Consider the following 24,022-nt stretch of genomic DNA (forward strand, 5'->3'; position numbering starts at 1 on the left):
GACTGAAATCGCCAATGAACCCTGATGCCCAAGATTCGCTAAATTTTCGTTACTATTAATAATAAACTGATGAAATATGTGTCACATTAACATGTCACGAAGGACATCTTGTATCACAGTCGCACACAGTTAAAGTTATTGTATGTACTTTCATACACTGTCTTTAAGTATCACCCGTCTTGGATGGACGCGTCTTTGTCGGGTGTTTGTTTCCGTTATATTTTTAAAAAGTGTGGCCGACTTTGACTGTGCCTTGCGATTACTCTAAATCCGCCTAACGGTCCCGCGATTTTGGATGTCCCGTTCGTTCGTCCTAACGCGCGTATTAGTGGCGTGACGATGTCGTGGACGCAGGCACCGGGTGGTGCGGTTCTCGCCATTTTCGCGGGTTATTGTGTCACTCTTTAAGACTTTACGTTACTCACCGCCTTGTGCATTTTCGTTACTGGCCGTATTGACCTGGTTCGGGTCGTGTGCCATTCATTTAAGACTTAAGCTGTCTTTAAGTAAAAGAAAAGTCATGTTAAGAAAGAAAGCACATACGGAGTGTTTCAATTTATTTATTTATATATTTATTTATATATAAAAAAAAAGTTTTATAGAAAAAAAGAATGGATTTTGTAGTGTGACGAACATTTTGGACAGTACTTTATTAGCGAATTTTGATCGTGAAGAAGTCATTTTTTTCTACCATAATATTTCTAAACGGTTGAGATCAGAGATTTTCTCAGAAGCATGGATACTTTACTGATACAGGCAAAAAACCAAATCGGAGTTTCATTCCGATATTAGAGTGACATTCGAGAAAGTTCCCTTGTTAATAATTTTTTCGTCTATCATGTTTGAACTGCTGTTTACTTATATCCTTTTTCCCGAAATGTCGAAATCAATACAAAAATCTAGAAGATTTTGCATATTTATAAAATAGTATCCTGACGTGTGTATTTATTTCCTTTATTTATTCTTTAATTATGGTTTTACTTGGACGCAGGTTCCTCGAATATAGCCGCGAATTCTGCTAATTCTTATTGATTACGACTTATCATTAATGTATATTTAGCGGAACGATTTCACCCGATTGGGTTACCACAATCGTCAAGCGACGATAAGGACAACGGCGAGGACGATGGCGAGGATGACAAGATTTCTGGCAAGTTTATCCGGTGGTTAGGTGGACTCCTTAGTTCGATTGATTGCCTGAAGCCTTGTCCAGGTTTCGCCGAGTGCTTTCGCGAAGTGATCGTCAACTACGCAAAGAATGCTTAAGACAGATCCAGACTAAAACGAAGTTAAGACAAGACTGGATCCAGATTAGTCCAGCTTGGACCATGGAAGCTATTATCATCCAAGGCCGGTCCGTGCTGAATCCAGAGTGTCGCGTCTATTTTATCCCTTATAGGATATATGTTTAATATCTGTGTGTGTATTTACCACTTAGGCCAGTTTCTTTGTCCGTAGTAGTGGCATTGAAGACGGCCGCGTAGTTTTTCGGACCTAGAGACCGCTTGAAATGCTCATCGATCGCGGGATCACTAACGCCACCCGTTGTCCTGATAATGGTCCTCTGTCCACCCGAGGCTGTAGTAGACGTCGTCGATGTCATAGCAGAGTCCTCGATTGTGATACCTGAAAAAAGGTAGATAAGTCTTTCTATCATATCTCAGTCGCTATACATTAACTCTAATTAAACGATATTTTCAATCTGTACATATTATTTTACGCACATATAAAATATACGTTTGCGAAATTATTTTCATTGTTTTAACGAATTAAAGAAATCTTATATCATTCCGAAAATATCGTAATGGTAGGTATACTATTATTATATAACATTTTATATATATTATAACTGATTACTTATTAATAAAAATTACAAAAATAGATACAATTAAAAAAAAAAGATTTAATTCTCTAACGGCACACTGGTGCGAATTGGGCTTTTGTGATTTCATTCACTTATTTAACCATGATAATATTCTTCAAAATACTTTCAAAACCATATTTTCTTGGGGTAAAATTTCTCAACAAAGCGATTGGTGCAACATAAATTTATTTTGCAACATAGAAGTAGACCTTGGAAACTGTTATGGGGAAAATATCAATATTTTGAAAATTTTGCTGGTGCGAATTCGCAGCGGTGTGGCCGTTTAAGGGTTAAAATGAAAAATATAAAAGTTGTAAATATAGATGTATAAGCAAATTAAGTGATTTTCAACAAGAAATGTACAAGATCGAAACGTTCTTTTCAAAGTAGATCCTTCGATTAGATTAAAGAAATAAAATATCATTATTAAAATAATAGTAAAATAATAATAGAGGTATATTTAATATTAAAATGACGTTTTAACTGATTACTTCAATCGTATTTTATATGATCTCTCAGACGTATAAAACTACGAAGTATTATTTCTAATACAAAAAAATTAATTTCTTATACAAATAATTATTTACCACAACTATTATTATAATAGATAAATATCCGTTACGGCACACACATTAATTCCGTCTGTAACTAATACGATGATGAATGTTTTAGGAAAATAAACGTTAACATGCAAGGAATGTCACATTGCCATCGGGGGAATAACTGCATTTCCATTGAAAAATACTTTGCATCTGTGCAGCATCCCGGTGCAGCAGGCAATGCATTGTTATAAAACACACCCTACGTAGACACCCTTGACGACAATAGGGACTTAGAGGAGATGTCTAACGACGACACGGTCAGAATATCCGTTATTAGTTGAACCAAATCGTAAAAATATTTCGAAACTCTAACATAAACGCAAAATTTATTTTTTACATAAAATGTTTCATGTTATATGATAATAGTAAGATTAACTGAGAAATTTAGCTTACGTTATACCAGAATTCGAACGACCGAATATCATTATTCATTTGCAACTACAAACATTAATTCGGATAATTAAATCTTCATTTTGACATTTTTTACGTTAATATAAATATACAAATCTTTTACTTTATTCTTCTGAAAAGTTAAATAAAAAAATTGATAAAAATAACATTGCCAAAGAAAGTATAAATTCAATTAAAATATTAATCTGCCACTTTTTTACATCTTTTTTCTTTTTAGGGTCAATCATTATTGACGGTTGCTTACCAACTTGCGTGGTAGGAGGAACGATCACGCTCGGTCTGTTGTGGTGATGAGTTGTTCTTGACATGTCCAATGCTTCGCTCTGAATCGGGTCTCTCCTACGGTCCTTACGCCAGGCGCTGCTTGGCTTTCGATGCAGATTCGTCACCTTCGATCTCTCCTCTGCGAATATACGAAGACACATCATGAACGACACTATTCCTTGAGATGGAAATTTCGAATGAAGAAAACAATGATCGGCTCTATCAATCCAAACGAAGATCTAGATAGATATTTTAAAATATTGTAGATAGATCACGAAGAATTCTATTCGTTATCTCGATCAACTATTATTTAATATAATTTATTGTAATCGATCGCATTCAATCCACTGTAGCAAGAACATATTTTGCTAACGTTCCGTTCTGAATTGGACTACTCTGTACTTCCAACTTTTTCGTTTTAATTTAAGTAATACGAGACAATACGTAGTGAGATTAGCTACACCTTCGAAGTTTAAAGACGAAATGGACGCAATGAACCTTCGTAGAAGACTAACATTTTCTCTGGTCATTGTTGGGTTATAAAATGGAATGTGAAGAACGTCAATGTTATTTCAAATCAGTATCAGAAAGTGGGGGCTCAAGAAATGAGCTGGATAAGTGAGAAAGACTAGGATTGGCTGTAAATATTTTCGTTTGATTTGAGCAAGAGAGAATATACAAACAAAGCGCGCATATGCCTGAAAAGGATGAAGTAGCAAATTTGAAAGTTATATGACCATGCTATACCGAACCTCGTTTATGTTCCGCAGTTTTCGCTAGTAATATGCTTGTATCTAAGCTAGCATGCATATCTGAAATTCCTCTCTTACATCTATTTACCACACTTCGCGATGAACGAAGTTATCGATCGAAATCTATCGGAAATCGCGAGGGTCATTTATTTCCGTGCAGCGGGATATCTAAAATTGGAAAGTCAATCAAACGCGAGACAACCCTTTACGATCGGTTGAGAAAGAGCAAGAAGATGAGAAGGTTGAGAAAGAGGACAACGAAGGACGAAGGAAGAGGGTAGTAAAAACAAGTTCGGTTCTCAGGACGGGCAGGAAGTGCCTAATAGCCGTGAGAGGATCGTCAAGATGGCGAAACTGGTTTAGAGGCGCGCGTACCACAGGAAAAAGATGAATGGACCGGCGAGATGAACGGAAGCGGGACGGGAGGGTTGCCTCGAGAGTCAGTTAACTTCTCGATATGTGCCGCTGATAATTAACGAACACGGGCATGAGTCTCGTCCTTTTATGACTCCAAATCATAGGGCGACTCGTCGTTTCCGCTGCTGAAGCTATCTAGCGAATAAATCAGAGGAGCCGAAGGTCCTTTTTAGTCCGTAAAACAAAATTTGATGAGAGAAGCAAAGCATTCTTACAACGCTTGGCGTTCGACGTGTATCTTTAATTACATAATTTATAACGCAATATACTTTCTTAATAATACTTCATTATATTTAGCATTATCCTGTAATTGCTACAATCGTAAAATCGAATATTAAAACTGAAGAGTCGAACTCCAAGCAAGATCGTGCCGTAAAATTATTTGCGCAAATTTGTGAAGCTTAGCATTTCCGAAAGTCGGTAAAAAAGCATTTGCGATGTGCAACGGCAATTATCAAAATTTTCACCTTGAAATATTTGAAATCAATTTACCGGAAATTCTTAGAAAAAATGTCGGCGGAAGTTATAATTGTTTCATCATGCACTAATATCAAATATTTTTCTTTTAGTGAAGTAAATATAAGTCGAACGCAATAAGACTCATTACATTTTGGTGAGTTAGACTCACCAACAAAATTCCTTTTCTTTGATAAAGTCCATTTTAAGTCAAATTGTATTATTTATATATCTGGAATGTAATTTATATGTTACGTATGTAATCATACATAACATATGTAATCTCAACATACCTGAAATATTTAGAATTCCTTTCAACTCGAAAGCTACTCAAGTTAATTTACATCTTGCGTCAACAAAAAGCGATTGTAAATCAGGCATAAACATTTTAAAATAACGCTGTATATCATACTATTCAATTTCTGTCAAACAAATCTGTGAAACAGCGCAAAAAGATATCGCATTCGTTTGTACTAAGAAATTTTAATTTTAGATTTAAAACTGTTTTCATAATAAGAGCTATTTTCTTATTCGTTTTAAATATATGTAACTCCTATTTAGTTTTTTCATCGCTTTACAAAATGACGTACCTTCCGGTTTGCAAGGCAGTCGGAGGCTATCGACATTAAGCCACGGCTGCCAGAGATACCTCCTCTTACATGGGAGCTCCATTTTATTGGCCTTAGGAGCATTAATAGCCAAGTTAAACTACAGGATCGTGCTCTCTTACGAGATAAGTACAGGAATACTTGAGCACAAGGCGAAAATTTAATTCCTTCCAAACCGCACTATATTTTTTCTGCGAGGATTCAGATCATCATACATTCTTCAACTTCTAATCCTTCAACTAGTAATATTACAGCACAGTTTAGAACAATTGTTATAACGATGTATGTGTAGCTTTACTTCGATCAAGATATCCATCACACAATGTAATAACGCGCACAATTGAAACAAAATTCAATTAACGATATTTCTGATAAAACTACTTATCTTCATTGATAAGTTTCTTCGATTATCTGCAACTAAAAGTTGCTGGAACTAAGCGTTCCTTGTTCTACAAAATTTCTCACAAACAAATCACAAGTAGCGATGCATTGCGATTCCACTCTCGCACAAATCTCGATCGAAATTTTTCAAACGATATGTGCGCCAATCGTTTAACCGGCAGTATAATATTTACTTAAATAATCACTAATAATTAACAAAAATTATTTTTGGATATAACTTTCGATACACTTCACTAGCTTCATTCTCGAAATAAAGAATATGTGCGATAATTCCATCAAACATCTCATTCTTGTGAAGATTCGTTCCTGCAGAGAGAGAGAGAACTGTGTAATCTTCCTTTTCTTTAAAATTTTTTTCTATTTTCCTCGGTCACAGCTTCTGAGAATCGATACAATTATTGCTTCTTCCGCTTGTGGACAATCACATTAACGACGCAATGATCGAATACATTAGAGAGAAAATTGCGGAATCGCCACGGAGACTCGAAAGAACTCGGGGAATCAAAGGAAAAAGGTGAAGATACGACAAACGAGGAAGCTCGAAAACCGCGAGATTCGAAAAACAAAGCGGCACGTAAAAACACAACAAGGAACTCGTAATGAAACGATTATTTAACGCAATCGCGAGATGCGCACAATGCGGAGGAACGACGGCGACGAGGATGAAAATGGCGACGAGACGCGAGGAGAAGCCGCGAGGCCCCCTGAAAAAAAGCTCGTCCCTCAAAGGCGCACTCGCGGTTTCGTGAATGCGCCACTCACGACTGTCTTAAGATTCATTCATTCATCCGCCGCCTCGACACCGCTCTGTCCGCCGCCACCCTTCTCCCCGTGCAACACGTGGGATCGAAGGAGGTTGCCTTTTACACGTACACACGCATACGCGCGCAATGCTGGCAACCCGTACGAACGTTCTACACCGAGGGTATCCTGCACGGATACGACGAGAATTAAGCGTGTATTTATAAGGTACTATAAGCGCGCGCGCTCGGCTGGAAGCCAACTCGTCTCTTTTCTCGCTTTCTCTTTCTCTCGGCCTCTCCCTCTCTATCTCTTTCTCTCTTTCCCTTTTTACCAGGTAGACACGATATACTGGGTGTGCAGAGACCAAGGGCGGTATTCCTATTGTTTGCTCTTATTGTAAGACTATTTTAAGTAATGTCTTAAAATGCGAATATACGCGCCTCTGTGGGCGGTATTCATAGTTTATATTCTCCGTTTCTTATTTTAAGATCGTCTTAAGTAATGTCTTAAGATGCTAATAAGTACAGCCCTCTGATTGGTTTATGATATCTTAAAACTGTACATAAGACAGCCTCAAATACATATAACAATCGACTATGAATACCGGCCTGTGATTGACTTATGACATCTCGAGACTGTACTTAAGAGCATATAAAAACTGACTAGGAATATCGGCCTGAAAAGTCGCATATATATGTCCTTTGATCACTGAGGATAAAATCACTCGATGAGGATCGCTCGATAAAATATATTTGGCGTGCTTGACATATTTCTTCCTTTTATAACGAAACACTTTAAAATCCATTTTCACAACATGTGATTACCTGAAGATTAAAGGTTACCAAGAAATTCATCAATGAAATTCATTCATAAATTTCTTGGCAACCTTTAACCTTCAGGTAACCAAATATTGTGAAAACGGGCCTAAGCTAAGTCAAACTAAAAAACGCACGAATATTTGCGATTTGTAAAAGTATGTATGGATGCATTCCATCTGTGATGCTCACGGGGCTTAGGAGAGCATCATTTATCCTTTTTAAACATTTAATAAACAACAAGGATAAAAGAATTGCAAGAGAGATGTGAACAGCAAATGGAACGCAGTCTATATACGGCTCGTTTCAAGCAAGTCAATAAAGAAAAACGTTCTGAGAAATTTACACGTTGCAGACGTGATCATTACGCGATGAAATTACGGCGGAAAATAAAAATCATTAAACTGCCAATTATAATAGTCGACACAACTCTTGAATTCCCCTCTTCTAATTTTTAAAAATAAAAATTACGATCATTAAAATTAAATTTGTTCGAGTCAAAGGAATAATTATGCAATAATCATGCATGACTCTGCGGTATACACGCATTAAAATTAATAGGATCAAAGTCTTCCTTTAATATCTAGATAAACAGATTACATCTCCTTCGATCAGGTTTACAATTAAATTAATTCGATTTGAAAGACGAACGATAATTCTGCACGACCCTGTATATAGGCGTTGCAACCGGCGCATCGATGCACGCGCGAATGCGTCCAATGGTTGATAGCGTGCGTTTATTTTAACCCTTTCGATATCCACGTACGATCGCCGCGTATCATGCATTGAGTTCCCCATTGACTTGAATGTAAAAAAAAAAAGAAGGAAAGAAGTGCTGTCTTCTTTTATACATACAATTTTCCCTGTAATTCTAATCTTTCCAGGATATCATCGCATAATATTCTATTCGGAAAAAGTACACATGTATAACATATTTTCAAAATTGATGTAGGGTCAAGATAATGCAATCATAAAATATTAAATTTAATGGAAGCATTAATGCTTTCTTATTTACATATTTTGTGAAATTATTTATATACCAATTTTTATATTTGTTTAATTTCATATTTTGTAGTGATATTATTTATAATATTTTTATATACCGACATATATTTTTGTAATCGCATTAAATATAATTTGCGATATTATGCCGGTCGTAATTCAACGCTCGTTTGTCCGTGCACATGATTTATGTACATCAGTTGCATCATTTTATATTCATTATTCGAAAAACAGAATATGAACTGTATAAAACATGTATATGCAACAGAGGGTCACGAACCACTCTGACTTCCTGATAAAATGTGTCGCAGTATAAACGACGTTCGCTCCGCCGAAGAATAAAAATTCGAGATCAGCAAATGCATTCGTGCGCGACTCGCGTCGAGCTGAACACGTGTACTTAATCTGCAAATACGAGGAATTGAAACTATAAACGGCGCCTATGCGGAATCGTTGACACTTGGGAGTACTGCGTGTGTTCTTAAGTGGACTAGAATTCAGTTGAATACGTCCTACGGCGAACAATAAATCAGAGATTTTTTATCGATTTAATTAATTATAATCGAGTCTAGTTAATATTCTTTTAATCTCAAAGACAGTTGATATTATTTCACGAATTGGAAAGAATAACAGAAAATATTATATAAATTATATTTATATAACTATCAGTCCCTTACTTCATAAATGACACAGCTCGAAAAATATGAATCTCGAATTATTATAACAAATGAGTTAAGTAAACATTATCCTAACAATCATCAAAAGTATACTTATTTAATTTCATAAAAAAAATCACAATTCAAAGAGTACCTATTGTACTTTGCAAACGAGGTTTGAATAATTAAACTATTTTATTTTTTATTCCGAGCTGACTCTCCTTCTTTTCTATTTTTCTTAAAGAATTATTTTTTAAAATTTATGAATGTAAAATTATTTTACGATTGTAATAATATTTTCTAAAAGTTACAAAACAAAAATGATGAAAATAACATTTGCTTTTAACAAAATGATATTTCATGTTAGTAATATAATATTCTTCTTGCCGATGTTATATAATTAATCAATAATTTAAAATGTTGTAATCAATTTGATTGCTTAATAAAAACATTCGATTGTAACTAGAACTTATCGTCCGCGCTCCTAATTTCATCATTCGCGCAGAACGTTCGGCTCATTTTGCTACGAGGATTTCGTAAGGCGGACAATTGAATACAAAGCAAAGAATGCGATTGCTCACCCGCGATCGCGCGATCGATTCCACGTAAAAACGATTGCGCGGCTTGTGACAGTATGTTACGATCGTGAATTTATGTCAGGTAATAGCGCGTTGCATTATAACTCGGCGCCCGCGATAATAATAGCGATACCCACGGCGATCCGACTCGCATACGAACGAGCCTTCGTTAATGTCGTCGTGCACGCGCGTGAAATATAGAATGACTATTGAACAAATTATGCGAGGAATGCCGACGGCATGTCGAGTAGTTTCGTCGTCGTTTCTGAGGTCTGTGCATTCCATGAGACTTTAATCGCGTTGCGTTTCATTGTCAAGTAATGTCTTTATATCCCATTACCATCAATCAGACGGCAATAATTTTCCAGTTAAGAAATGGACGGTAAAGCAGAAGAGAATCAAAAGAAGAGATCTGTGTTGCGCTTCCCCGGAAAAGATCAAAGCAAAATTACATAGATGTGACACGAAAAAGGCATAAAAAAAGGCACGAAAATAGGCATGAAAGTATTTCCGTTAATGTCAATACACGGTAAAATAAAATAAGTCAGACTGAAATGATCCATTCAAAAAGTGCTTTTTATTTCTACTATTGCCTGAAAATGTACGTGTTCGAAATACTTAACATACCTATTTTTTCTCACTTATCGAGTATCTCGCTTGTAAGTCATCGGGAAATAATAAAATTTCCGACTTCCTAATGTTTTAAGGATGACGTAACTTAACGTAAATTATTATTGCTTACGAGATTGTCAATAATCCTGTAATATTCAGTAAACTATAAAATGAGGGAAAAGGGAATTATATTTTATGTGTATTTATCATGATAAGAAAAAGATTGCTCTCATAAAAAATTAATATTAAAAGATAAATAGTGATCAATTATTTATTTTAAGTACTAAAATCACTATTATACCTTCAATACTTGAAATAATTAATCATTATCTTTCTTTCAGTATACCTAAATATTGTTACTGCAAAATTGTAGAGGACAATATTGTCTTTTAACGTGCGATTTTTTTATTAGGTTTTTTTTGGACGTTTTATACTATCATTCTTTATATTATCGAGAGAGTCAAAGTCCGCACACAGAAAAAACAGAGTTTGGTAATATCTACCTAAAATACATTTTCAACCAAACGTTTTGTTAATATAATCAAACATAATTTTATGGGTTTACCGTTTGGTAATACTAAATTTTTGTAAAGACAAAATTATGTTTGATTATATTAACAAAATTTTTTTATTGAAAAAAAAACCTATTTTACGTAATTATTATCAAACTGTTTTTTCTGCGCAAAATAAATCGCGAGGTAAAATTCCGAAAGGCATAAACTGACCTTGCATCATTGTCGCTGCTCTGGAAAGGACGTCCAAGGCACTCTCGACGGCAGACATACTTCTTTCGTTCGTTCCGTCCGTTTCGAACTTTCTTTAACTCTTTTTTCCTCTACTCTCCTCTCCTCGCGTACCACCCTCGCGCGAATATTCGCGCGCACCCTTACAAATGCTTCGTGGATCCTCAATCTTCTTTTCACAAAAGATACCCCTTCCTCGTTGTCGTTTTTCTGGCAAAGGAACGTCGTCCTTGGCCCGTCTGCGCTTCCACGATGCAAAATCAGGCGCTCTGTATAGGGACAAAAGTCAAACTTTAACCGTTTGGGGCCTTCCTCGCGGCCGAAGGCGGCGCAAATAAAGTAAAACGGGGATTAAAAAACGTGACATTGTCTGTGGAATGCGGACCCCTCACCGTCGGCGCCCCCCCCCCTCTCGTGGGAGGACCCCCACCCCCGCGGCACTCCTCTCGCGGAACCTCTTCTCGCGCGACATATCTAGCAATGGAATCGACACGTTCGTGTTCATATAGCACGTTAATTCCAACTGATAATCGCTTTAATTAGATGTTATAACATTATCACTGCAATTTTCAGAGTCACTTATTGTCGGTGAGATTTAAAATCGTTTCTTCCTTATTAAAAAATATTTTAGGTATTAATAATTGTCAAGTGACTAATAGCTATCTTTGTATCAAATTTTTAATGGTATTTTAATTATGTATATAATTATCTACAGAAATCTAATTAAGGCTGACATTTTTCTAACCAATTTCGTGTGATACATTTAGAATTCAACTGCTACAAAATATTCGAAAATAATTTAAATCACAGTCACGAGATTGAAATAGTTAAGACGATAGCTTATCATCTGTATCGATCGCTGGTCTAATAGTTAAAAAAAACTTGGCAACAAAAAAAATTATTAGGTATAAGAAAAAAAGTTATTTAATTTATCCATTTCTTCTAATAGTCCTTACATTCTTTCAGAGTTACACAGTACAAATTAAAAATTGTACGATCGTCACGTTCTTATCAACACGAATTGAATCCATATTGTACGTAAAAATAAAAAAAAATTCTAGAATGATGAAATAAACTTTCAAGTATGCCATTTATTTATTGACAATGAATATAGTATTACTGCACACTTAATGTTAAAAGATAACGTTATCATAGCTAAGCTATCATTATTTATCATTTAACCATATTGACATTCTATTACGATATACAAGTAGAACGTCAAATAAAGTCTACGTAACAATTTATTCAAACAAAACTCGTTCTATCAATATAGATAAAACTTTTGATACAATTTAGAAAGAATGTGTTTGGTGAAGAATCAATATACGTTTGATATAATTAAAAAAAATACATTAACTTCTCAATCTTGGTCAAACATTTTGCAAATACAATAAATTCGTTAGAAAAAATTATAAAATATTTGTCTTAAATTTAAAGATATTGTTTAATTTGATATTTTTAATAACATTTTTTTATTGGTTAATTTCTATCTTTTATGGGTTTTCTCTAATATTAAACTTTTTTTTTTTTCTAAAAGAAAAAGGAGAAAAGAGAAAATACCTGATAGGATCGTTTTCGCCTTACGCTTTAATATTTTATAAAATAAGAGAAACGATATTTTCGATTTTAAAAATGAAGAGGAAGGTTCGTGGTTGGTTTAAAGCCATTGCTTAGTCGCGACCTCTCTCATTCCTTCTCATCCTCCTCGCGTGCTTTTTCTGCTTCTCGCAACACTACCGTACGGTCGACATCACGATTTCATCATAACAATATAAACAACCTTTTATCCACCTCCCTACCGCTCTGCGCGATTTGCTCTTTCCGGTACTTTGGCTTTTTCTTCAGCCTCTTTAAAGAACTGCGGATTTTGCATGAGTCGATAAAAGTAAAATAATCCTGCTTCATCATTTCTCCTTTAATTAATTCTACTGTTTTTATAATTCCTCATTAAAAATGAAAATATCCAATTTCCTCAAACTAAAATTATAAAACAAATAGATAACTCAAAATTCACGATTAACGATCTTAATTCCCAGATTACAAGATTAAACACTGCAACTTTAATATTATGGCTTATTATTAAATTTTTCCTAACTTCTATTATCATTTTGTTAGATTATTATTAATTATCATAGATATTATACATATGTATATGTTATATGTACACATATAAACTTTTATAAATTTAAGTTGCTTTTAAATTATCATTCTCGAAACTTTTCGAGCTTGTTTACTTTTTTTAAAGAAAATTTTTCAATCGAGAAGATACCATATCCGATTCCGCGCGTCGTTATCTTATTTGCTGAGTTTCTCAAGTGATAAAGAAACAAGATAAGATTCAAAGGATGATTCTGATTTACAAAGGCGTGCCGTTTCTCGGCCATGCCTCTTCCTCTCAATTTTACACGAGTGATGCGCAGTGTAAACGTTTTATGAATCATGACGGCGCGGGCGTCGTCAGTGTGCTATTTAAACGAAAGGACGACCCGAATAAAGAGTATCGCGAACGCGAGAATCATTGCACATAATGCAACGTCATTGTGCGAGAAATGACGTGCGTTTGTAAATACGAATCGATGTAAGAGTGTCGGAATTCAGAGGCGTAACCCTTTTAACACACGTCGTATACGTAAAATTTAGCTGTAATTTATTTACAAATATTTTTACTTAGCTCCTCCCTTTCTCGATTTCGACACAATTCCATTCGAAAATAAACTTGAATATGTATTATTAAATTATTCGAAATGAATTCCGACTAAAATTGTTGAATTTTTCCTCAAATTTCGACTGTATTTTCTACGGAAAGCGGAATAATTCCCATCGAAATTCATTCCAATAGTTGTATAACAAATGTCCTACCTTTTTATAGATTAAATTTTTAAGAATATCAGAACGATAAGATTCTATACTATAATACTTTAAAATCAATTCTAAGTATATTTAATTTTAAAATGTTTGTATTTAATTTTATTAAATGTATATTTAATTTTGTTCATTTCTTTTTAATTGCAATTTCATTTTGCCAAATAAAACAACCACAAGAATTCATCTTTATACTATTGGAATCTCTTTGATCCAATTTATTTCAATTCTAAAAGTTACAACGAAAATTTAGAACGTGTTTGATTCGATTACTAAGAGCGTTAAATTAATAGTGTGTGATCTACAGAAGAACCTTCGCACCTTCGACTAACGTCACGCACGCCGTTCTAACCACTCGATCGACAGATTCCCACATATTATCTTGACCAAAGATTCAATCGAATACATAGGATGTTCCGAAATTATTAACTTTGTTTAAAAAAGAAGTACAAGACTTCAGAAGCCAAAACTGAAAATAAACGCTATTAGTATTGTATAAATTATATAATACAAATTATATCAAAAAATTATATTTAAAAAATATATTTAAAAAAAATATAAAAAGTTGCTTATCTTGATCAAACTTTATAAAATATTCTTTAAAAGAAAAAAATTCTTGTTTTGAGTATGAGTTTTTTTTTTAAATTGCAATAAATATATATTTTCAGACTATTATCGAAAAAATATTTTTTGTTAAAGATAAAATTACCTGATACTTAAAAGAAAAAGTATGTATAAGCTGAGTAATTACTTTTTTTAATAGACTATTTTTCTGTTGTAACGTTAATGTACATTTTTATATGTATACATAGCTATGGAGCTTAAAAAATTTTACAATTAACGCTATATTAACGAATATTAAAAATTTTTAATCTAAATTTTCGATTTAAGAGAAACTCCTAAGAAAATTTGCGTCCAAAAAATAAATAATTTTGACTCGTCGAATAATTCGTACACCCTGTACATTCACGAACATATACATATATACGCACTGAATAGCACGTGATATGCGGGCGATTTACACGCGACTGCTCAGGAACGTTAGAGCTCGAAACCGCCGATCGAGATTTCTTGTCGAATGTTTTCGTTGACGAACTCATAAAAAAAAACTTCAGTTCGAATAAAATTATGTAAAATCTACTTGTATATTAAATTTATTTCAATTGCCTCTCTGATTTTGCCCACGTTTAGCCTCATTTCAGTAAGTACGTCAATATATAATAAAATGTGAAACCAATTTTTATGTAATTTTGTACAAATACATTTTATCGCAAAAAGGTTGAAAGGAATTTAATAATGAATACGCGATGTTTTACGGTCGACTTCCTGGGAAAATGTCCAATGACAAAGCGATGCACACGATGTGTCGTGTAGATTTATACTTACGCGTCCGCAAAGTGACAAATCGACAGTCATTAAAAAAAAAAAACAATAACATCGCAGTACATATGTGAGAGATGTGAATCGTATCACAAGAATTCCACTGCGACGGAGTGACAAAAAGGCACGCTAAAAATTTCAGAAGTGAACGGAATGTGCGGAAACGTGTTATCAAAAAAATTTGTCAAGAACGAGGGTTCGTTTATTTACTGCAAACCAACATTCCACTGCGTTGCAACCGCTTTTCCCTAAACAAAGATCGGCACTCGAGAAAAGTTCGACGCACCCGATGGAATTCGAAACGCGAGCGCGTTCCTCGGAATTTTTACGCGCCGACGAACGAAACGTCAAGCGAGCTAATCGTCTCTCTTCTATTTGCTGTAATACGTATACAGACGTTGCATTTCTATCGAAACGTAGAAACATGGTATGAAATATGCGGCAAACATGCGAAGTTATAAAAATGCCTTTACGAGTGAAGAAATATTATAATTTTTATTTTATTCTATTTCTAAAAACACACACAAAGAGATTTAATTATTTGAAATTAAAAGAAGAAAAGAAAATTAAATATCCGATACTTCACACATAAGAAATTTTCTGCTAAAATAGGAAGATAGCCAAGAAATATCTACATTTATTTTGAAGGGAACAAAGTCCGATGCTTTCGTATTTAATCTTTCATAAATGTCATCGTGTCTGCTGCACCTTCTAAATTTTGTGCATTTGCAAATATAAATTTTAGGAAAGAAAAAAGAATGGGTAATAAAATCGAATGTATTTTATTCCAAACGTTATTAAAAATAAAGAAAATATATTATTTAAATACTTCTGATGTGTGTTGATTTTATGACTAGTTTTCTATAAAAACTTATCTTGAAGTCAGATCAGATATTTTATTCGCAGAACGTAGACAAGAATATTTATCTTGATTGAGAAGAGAACAAAGTCCGGTGTGTTTCCGCAGATTTAATGGCATAAATGTCATCGTGTCTGTAGTCTACACTTTCTAAATTTCCGAATTTTATATACTTGCGAAAGTCGCAATTTCAACAGAAAAAACAGAATTATAAGAACAAATATATTTTTTATTCCAGATATTAAGTATTAAAGGTAAAGTGAAGAGAGAAGTTACTTAAAATATCGACTCAACTTCATGATGAACTTTCTACTAAAACATTCGCAGGAGAAGGTAGCCAAGAAACATCTACCTTCGTTTGAAAGAGAACAAAGCCCCGTGCTCCCGCAGATTATATTTTTTATAAATATCATCTCATGCACTTTTTCTAATTTTCAAATTTTGTGTTGCAAAAGTCAATTTCAGAAAGAAAGGATAAAAAATCGAACATATCTTACTTCAGATATAAAACAAAAATTATTTAAATATCTGATTCGATTTCATGATAAACTTTCTACTGTAAAACATCTGCAAGAAAAGGTAGAGAAAAGTCCAGTGCTTCAACAGAAAATTTAACTTTTCATGAATTATTTGATAATTTTCTAATCTTTCTAAATTTTCAAATTTTGTATATTCTTGCAAAAATCACAATTTCAGGAAGAATAAAAAATCGAATGTATATATCTTGTTCCAGGTATTATTGAAGGAAAATAAATTATTTAAATATTTAATCTGATTTCATGAGATTTCTGCTAAAACACTCGGCAGAAAAATAGTTGAGAAATATATCACCTGCAATTTAAATTTCGTAGATTCAATCTCTCATAAATTCTTCCACATCCAGTTTCTAAATTTGTAATTGCAAAACCCGCGATGATGTATGTTTACTCTTACTAATGTAGATTAACTCTGACCTTGGAGTTTAACTCACTTTTTATTTCCTTTTTAACTGTAAGAATTAAAGAAAGATAAAGATTAAATTAGACGACGATGAAAGTTTATCTTTATTAGTATAAATGGAGGGGGGGGATATCACAGAAATAAAATTAAAAAAGATGACAATAAAACAGTATAAGAAGATACAGAAGAGTGATAAGGTAAATTATACTCGAATCATCATGTATGTAACCAACATTCTCGCCTTCGCAAAAATCGCGCGTCCGAAATCGTATCGGTGTCGACAAACAAGGGAAGAATTCTGCGCCGGAATTTCGACCATCGTTCTTTCAGCACCATTTTAAGAAATGCCGATCACGGGATCTCCATAACGCCATGGAATTTTGATTTCATGATACGTATAGGGGACACGTGCGGGTACGTCGCGCTGAGTTTCTCTCGTTTCTCCTGAGCCAGACTGCATAACTAGCGATTCGTTAATCATATGATATTCGCGAATAATGCGAATAAGCAGATTCGTCAAGTTCGCGATTTGTTTAACATCAAAGGACGCAAACCGCTGCATTGAGAGAAAAAAACGTGCTAAATTTCAATAAATATTTCTGCGCGCAATTCAAGAGACAAATTATAAATAAAGTAGACGATTACGTCCGTTCTTGCCAAGTAGTTTAATTTTAATCTCGGTTCAACCAACTCTTCATCTTTTTTTTAATTCCAAAAAACCGCGGAATAATTATTTAAACCCAGATTAAAGTTAATCTACCCTAGAAACAGAGGCATAAGACTTACCTTCTTCTAATTCCAGGAATTAAAAAACTTACTATTTACTAAACAATTCTTGGAATTAGAAAAAGATAATAAGTTAAAATTAAAGTAAATTGTATATATTTACGAAACTGAAATCTACATTGCAAATTCAAATGGAATAATACTGTAATAAGTGCCTTTAAATGCATATAATTTGAGACGTTTAAATGTATATACAAATCCGTGTTTTTATGCAGTATAGTATTATTCTTACGCAAAACTGAATCGCGAACTCACACATAAAAAGCACTTATTAGCAGTGATTACACACTTGGATTTACAATAAATTATCGTGGCAAACGCAATGAATTTCTCAGCGCGAAAATCGCCGTGAAGTTCCGAGACGCGAAACGTCAACGACGCTCTTCGGAGAAGTGCCTGCGTCCTCGATTGACTTTTTCTGAACAATTTCGCAAAGACGAATTCGCCCACTGTGGTGGAAATCGCGTACCTGCTGCGAAATTCCTTTGGCAAATCAGCAAATGCGACGGTGAGAATTTTCGACTTATATATCTCTTTCTCTCTCTCTCTCTCTGCCTCTCTCTTTCTCTCTCTCGTCGAAAACGGCCAATCACCCTGCGAAGGCACGAGGCGGTTTTTTTTCGAACGTCCGAATCGCCGAATAGGTAGTACAAAGTTCGCGAAGTAAAAACCGTCGACGACGACGACCGACGACGACGGGTCGGGCGCGCTACTCCGAGCGATCGTCGCCGTCGGCGCCACCGCCGCGCGGCGCGTCTCTCGACGTTCGCGGGGAATCAATAGAGGAATGCGGCGTAGTGTAGAAGAATGCAAAAAGAGACGAGAAAAAGGGAGGAGTAAAAAAGAGAGAAAACAGGCGTGAGAGAGAAAGAAAGAGAGAGAGAGAGAAGAGAGAGCGCGGACGTGAGGAGGAAAGAGGACACGACGACGACGCGTAAACGCGCGCGGCATTCTTCTGAATACCTCAGGAGAGCGACGTGTGCCGGCATGTCGTTCATTCCCGCCGCGTCGCTTTTATTTTGACAGTGCGCGCGAGCGCGCGCCGTTACACGCGCGTGCGTTTTACTGTATAGGTGTGCTTCTTTCTTTTTTTTACTTACCCGCGGCTCGTCGCTCCCGACGACGTTCGCTCCGCGTAGCCCCGCACTGTGCGCCGCACCTGCGAAAAACACGCGAGTTTCACGCCGCGGCAGTTTTTGCCCGCCCGCCGTCACCGCGCGCTCTGTCACCCCGGGTGGACGCGACGTCCGTTCGTACGGCACTCACGTCGTCGGCGCGTCGTGCCGCGGCCGGTTACTCGCGCCCATTGAAAAGCACGAAAATCTAATGGTATGCGGGCGGGTGGACGCGCGCGCGCGGCACGGCCCGTTTGACACGACAGGCAGCCTCGGCTATCCGTCCTCATCCCTCCCCCACTCCGTCCCTCTTTCACCCCGCGCCTTTACTCGCCTGACGCCCCCACCCTCGCCCGCGTGCGCTCGGGCATTACGCCGGAATGCGCGGTATGCGGACCGACCGCCGCGCCGCAGCGGCAGGATCGTCAAGCTCCCCCCGCGGCGGCCGCAGCCTTGTAAATACGCCAGCGCGGCTCTCGTCGTTGCGAGAGTTGCGAGCGAGGAGGTATTTTTTTTTTCTTGCGCACGCGCACAAGTGTCGGGCGATTCGAAGTAGCGTACATAGTTCACGGGAATATTTGGTATCGTTAGGTCCTGTCATGAAAAGAAAATATTGAACAAGTTGTACGATGCCCGTTATTTCTGAACCACTTCTACCAATGTAGCTCAACTTTAATTTTGGGTTAATTTATTCTTTATTTTTTTCTAATTCTTAGAAAAAGATAAGAAATATGTTAAAAGGCGATTTAAATTAATCTAATTAATATAGATATCTATTAATGTAGATTAATTTTAATTTTGAGTAACTCGCTCTTTATCTTTTTCTAGTTCTAAGAATTAAAAAGGGATTATAAAGATTAAAATAATCGAAACTAAAATTGGAAATATAGATAATATATGTACATACATACATTATGATAGAAACAAAAGCATGATCGTACATATTTTTTTTTAATAAAGTGAGAGAGTAAATAAGTATAAGAGAACAATTATTGATTAAACAAATTCAGTTGTCTATAAATAATTACAATAATATAAAATAAATGTAATTAAAATATTATAATATGATACGTATATAATATGTTTATATCTAATGATTATAGTGTATATTTATTTTAAATGTAAAATTAAATGCAAATATATATGTTAGAAGTTAAAACCATCTAACAAAAAGTTCTTTAGATTTTTTATTAAATAATTCCAATACTTGCATACCATTTTATTTAAAATTGGAAAAAATATTCATAAAAAATATATTGTATATTATTAGTAGATATAAATTATCTTACAACAGATAAAATGTTAAAATGCATTAGAACCTCCGCGGAGCCCTGTAATACATCATACGAGTCTGTCGATCGAGAGGTCTGTCGATCACGTGGTCCACTGCACGTGTGTGGTTCTGTCTGCAATGTGTCAATCGATGTTCATAATTTTCTTGCAAGATATGTTGCAAAATAAAGTAAAACGCTTCTCTATACAAGTCTACTGTTGAACTGTTTAAAATGTCAAAATAAATTTTACAGTAATTATTATAATTTTGTAGATTTTATTATTAGATCTCTTTGCAACATAGTTTGGTTAACTTGTATTTATACTGTGATAGAGAAGTTCTATTAATAATGTGATAAGAAAATTGTGTAAAAAATGAGTTTAGACAGCAGTAATGATTATGAAGATAATAGACCTAAAACACCACTGGAGGAAGATTGTTGTGGTAGTGGCTGCACACCATGTATTTTCGATATTCACAAAACACTGCTAAGAGAATGGGAATGTAGAAAAACTCGAGTAGAAGTAAAAATAACCGATAATTTATTATCTCTTTTATCTTATAAAACGTTTGTTATCACAGATATATCTGATGCATCAGAAGATTACATTTTAATTTATTTGGAATATCCAGGTATTATAGTTTACTTAATTTAATAGTAAAAATAACAAATTCTATAAAATGTATTGCAAATAATTAATAAGAAGTAAAACAACTTATAGCACAGAAAAATTCTAATGTTTAAAACGTCATATAAAATACATTTAAAAAAAACTTTGCATGTTACATAGAATACAAAACAAAACAAAATATTTTACATCTTACACCTGGACAATATGTCATACTGCATTCTTGGAGCAAATCTCGACCATACACTCCAATTTCTTGGACACATAAGAGTTTAATTTTCTTGATAAAATTATATAAACATGGTGAATTCAGTTTACTTATAAAAAATGCATCAATTGGAAGTGCAATTGATATCAGGGGTCCTTACGGAGATTTCAAATATGAAAGTAACAGGTATGTGAAGTGGAGTGTACGTAAATATCACTTTTTCCCCTCAAAAATCTACGCATTACGACAGTTTTCAGCAAATTGTCATGTTCGGTATCGGCTCAGGAATAGCAGCGCTTTATCCCATTGCTAAAGCAATCGTTGACGACGAAACGGAATTAACAAAAGTACATCTTGTTGTGGGATTTAGGTCGATAGCGCAGGTGCCTCTGAAAAAAGAGTTAACGTATTTAGCAAATTATTGGAATTTTAAATGTACATTACAGTTGTCCCAGTTAAATGGTATGTAACATTGGAATTCAGTATTGAAAAAATAACTAACTTATACAGTGTTAAAAAAAACTGTTCAGTATTATATGGCAGTACACATCATACTGAGTAAAAAAGCTTCAGTGAACATACATAGATTGAAAGCTCTATTGTTCTATGATTATTAAGAGTTTTTTACTCACAATCAGTATAGTATGTCATATAAATGCTGATTTTTTTTAACACCTTGTTATATATGTATATATATTGTTCTATGACAATTGCATTTAAAAAACTACAATTTTTTTCATACTTTGATAATTAAAAAAAATATCAATAATTTCTTTAAATATATAAATAAGTGATTAAAATGATAAACTTTTAATTAAAATGAAGAACTTTTTCATTTTTCGTACTTCATTACTTTCTAAAACTTGTTTCAGACAAGACAGTCAATCTTCATGGTTTTAATATAAATACTGGTCGTTTGAGCAAACCACTCGTTGCTGATTATCTTCAATCTAATGATATAGAAACAACATTAATTTTAATATGTGGTACCTCAGAATTCAATCAGTCTGTAAAAGAATGGCTCCAAGAAATTAACTATACACACATACATATATTTGAATAAAATATACCTGAATATTTTAAACAGTAAGTTAATAATATTTATCTTCAACATTCAATGGGACAGGAAATGTCTTCCTTGCAATGTGGACAACTGCCATAGATATGCTCAAATACAACTTGATTCGCTGCATTTGTTTGTAACCACTGTAAAAGAAATTCATTTCATTAAAATATATTTTATTTTATGTTCAGTTCAATTTTACTATATTGTTTTAACAATATCTTTCATTTTATCTATTTTATGTCTTTGATACAATGACTTTTGAAACAATTGATATTTTATTAAAGAAAAAATTAAAGAACATTACATATACATAATGTATATTATGATCTTTAACATACCATTGATAAACATGTTGAATGAAAATGTTTCATGCACTTTTGGTTATTGCATATCTTATTTGGCAATTCATCAGTTTCCGATAATTCAAAGAAGCATATACCACATTGACGATTACTAATAACACCTTGCGACTCATCCAAGCTGTCCTGCTGCTCGGGAAATATATATATATTTAATAACATTCTCAGATTATCTAAAATATTACAATCTGGATCCCAGTTCTGTAAAAAGATGTATTCATTTTTAAGTTATACATAAGCATATAAATTATGTACGTTGTACAAGAACATACATGAATATTACTAGAAGTATCTTCCATTTGTCTCTTCACCTCGTTATCACTACCTGAGAACTGAATTGTTGGCACAACAGTAGGAGCATTAGGATCTATTGTAATTGTCACACATATAGATTGTGACAAATGAATGCGTCTGTGTAAGTGACACTTGTTTGGTTTCGGTGGATCAATTACCCAACAATTTCTGATAATAAAATATTTTACATTAGAATATTCCATTACAACAATTGTTTAATAATTCTTTCAGCAGTAGGATAAAATCTTATATATTTTGCGAATATAAACAAAATTACTCACTCATCAATTTCTTTTAATTGTTCCCATGCTTTTTCCAATAATTCCACTTGCCATTTGAACTTTGTCACCACAGCGTTCAAATTTTTACTCAATACTACAACCTTCTTGAAATTTTCAGGCATATTAGAAGATATTACATTCCAGGGAATATCAATATTTTTAGATCTTTGCAATGTAAGAAATATTTCTCTTAAGAATAATTTAATAGTATTCAGATTTCGATCGCATGACAATTGCACATCCTTTAATTAGATATTATATCTTCAATGTCAAAGTCATGTAAAAATTTATAGAAAAATACAGATGTAAATTTACTTACAGACTGATTCTGAAGAGCTGCTTTGATATCATCTAAAAAGTCTTTTGTAGATTCAAAGTCAAACGGTATATAAACTTTGTTATCTGTATTATGTATATATTTATCCTATTGGAAAATGTATAATAATATAATTGTCATAAGAAAAATAGCAAAGCAATATACAAGTTACGTACAATAAGTAATTGCAGTTGCGACAAGAATGATAATACAGTTTTTTGAGACTTTATCGAGTTCTTCACTTCTCTGCTGAATTTTTCGTTCCGAAGGAAAGCAATATGCTTGCCGAAGCTGATTTGCGCTTCATCAAATGATGGATAATTAGGCATAACTAGTTTCACTTTTACTCTGGGACATCGAGTATACCCAACAGGGTATAACAATTTTGAGACAAGCAGGAAGCCTTGCCAAGTGACAGGTGATTCTGAGACAAGTATCATCTCTGGATGGCATTTCGAGATTTCTTCAAAGTTGTTTTCTTTAAAATTGCGTTTTGTTGTCATTGTCAGCAGTTAATTTAAAAAATTCATATCTGAAAGGATTAGTCATAACCATAAATATATCTACAGTTAAGAATATCGACAGCTTTTTGTAGTTATCGAAATATACCTTGTCGTGTGATAAATATAGTAAAATAAAACTTACAAGCAATCACGATAATAAAAAATACTGCATATGATTGCATAAACTATCAGATAATTGAGAGAATTCCAAATTCCTCGTTCTTAT

The 24,022-nt window shown here is 34.2% G+C and overlaps 3 protein-coding genes across 8 annotated transcripts; 1 reads left to right on the forward strand and 2 right to left on the reverse strand.

The window, feature by feature from the left end:
* Positions 1 to 629: 629 nt before the first annotated feature.
* On the reverse strand, positions 630 to 19,121 carry LOC108773221 (uncharacterized). 6 transcript variants are annotated; one of them, XM_018538962.1, is made up of 6 exons: positions 18,853 to 18,868; positions 16,998 to 17,015; positions 10,909 to 11,195; positions 3,122 to 3,280; positions 1,432 to 1,626; positions 630 to 1,247 (listed from the first exon to the last, which is right to left on the reverse strand). In XM_018538962.1, the coding sequence occupies exons 3-6, from the start codon at positions 10,964 to 10,966 to the stop codon at positions 1,168 to 1,170; spliced, it is 492 nt and encodes a 163-aa protein (XP_018394464.1). In that variant the 5' UTR covers positions 10,967 to 11,195; positions 16,998 to 17,015; positions 18,853 to 18,868; the 3' UTR covers positions 630 to 1,167. The 6 variants fall into 6 exon arrangements, with proteins under 6 accessions (XP_018394464.1, XP_018394466.1, XP_018394463.1 ...); XM_018538964.1 differs by lacking the exon at positions 18,853 to 18,868 and adding an exon at positions 18,222 to 18,464; XM_018538961.1 differs by lacking the exon at positions 16,998 to 17,015 and having other exon boundaries at positions 18,853 to 19,121.
* Positions 19,122 to 20,412: 1,291 nt separating this feature from the next.
* LOC108773188 (NADH-cytochrome b5 reductase-like) lies at positions 20,413 to 22,040 on the forward strand. Its single transcript, XM_018538916.1, has 4 exons — positions 20,413 to 20,773; positions 20,932 to 21,163; positions 21,228 to 21,439; positions 21,850 to 22,040. The coding sequence occupies exons 1-4, from the start codon at positions 20,515 to 20,517 to the stop codon at positions 22,038 to 22,040; spliced, it is 894 nt and encodes a 297-aa protein (XP_018394418.1). The 5' UTR covers positions 20,413 to 20,514.
* Positions 21,336 to 24,022, reverse strand: Fancl (E3 ubiquitin-protein ligase Fancl). The gene is made up of 8 exons (XM_018538915.1): positions 23,939 to 24,022; positions 23,470 to 23,825; positions 23,297 to 23,401; positions 22,978 to 23,219; positions 22,675 to 22,864; positions 22,382 to 22,603; positions 22,048 to 22,183; positions 21,336 to 21,366 (listed from the first exon to the last, which is right to left on the reverse strand). Exons 2-7 carry the CDS (start codon positions 23,794 to 23,796, stop codon positions 22,085 to 22,087), a joined length of 1,185 nt encoding a protein of 394 aa, XP_018394417.1. The 5' UTR covers positions 23,797 to 23,825; positions 23,939 to 24,022; the 3' UTR covers positions 21,336 to 21,366; positions 22,048 to 22,084.

Source organism: Cyphomyrmex costatus, unplaced genomic scaffold (assembly GCF_001594065.2).
Source record: "Cyphomyrmex costatus isolate MS0001 unplaced genomic scaffold, Ccosl1.0 scaffold2, whole genome shotgun sequence".
NCBI classification, from domain to species: Eukaryota; Metazoa; Arthropoda; class Insecta; order Hymenoptera; family Formicidae; genus Cyphomyrmex; species Cyphomyrmex costatus.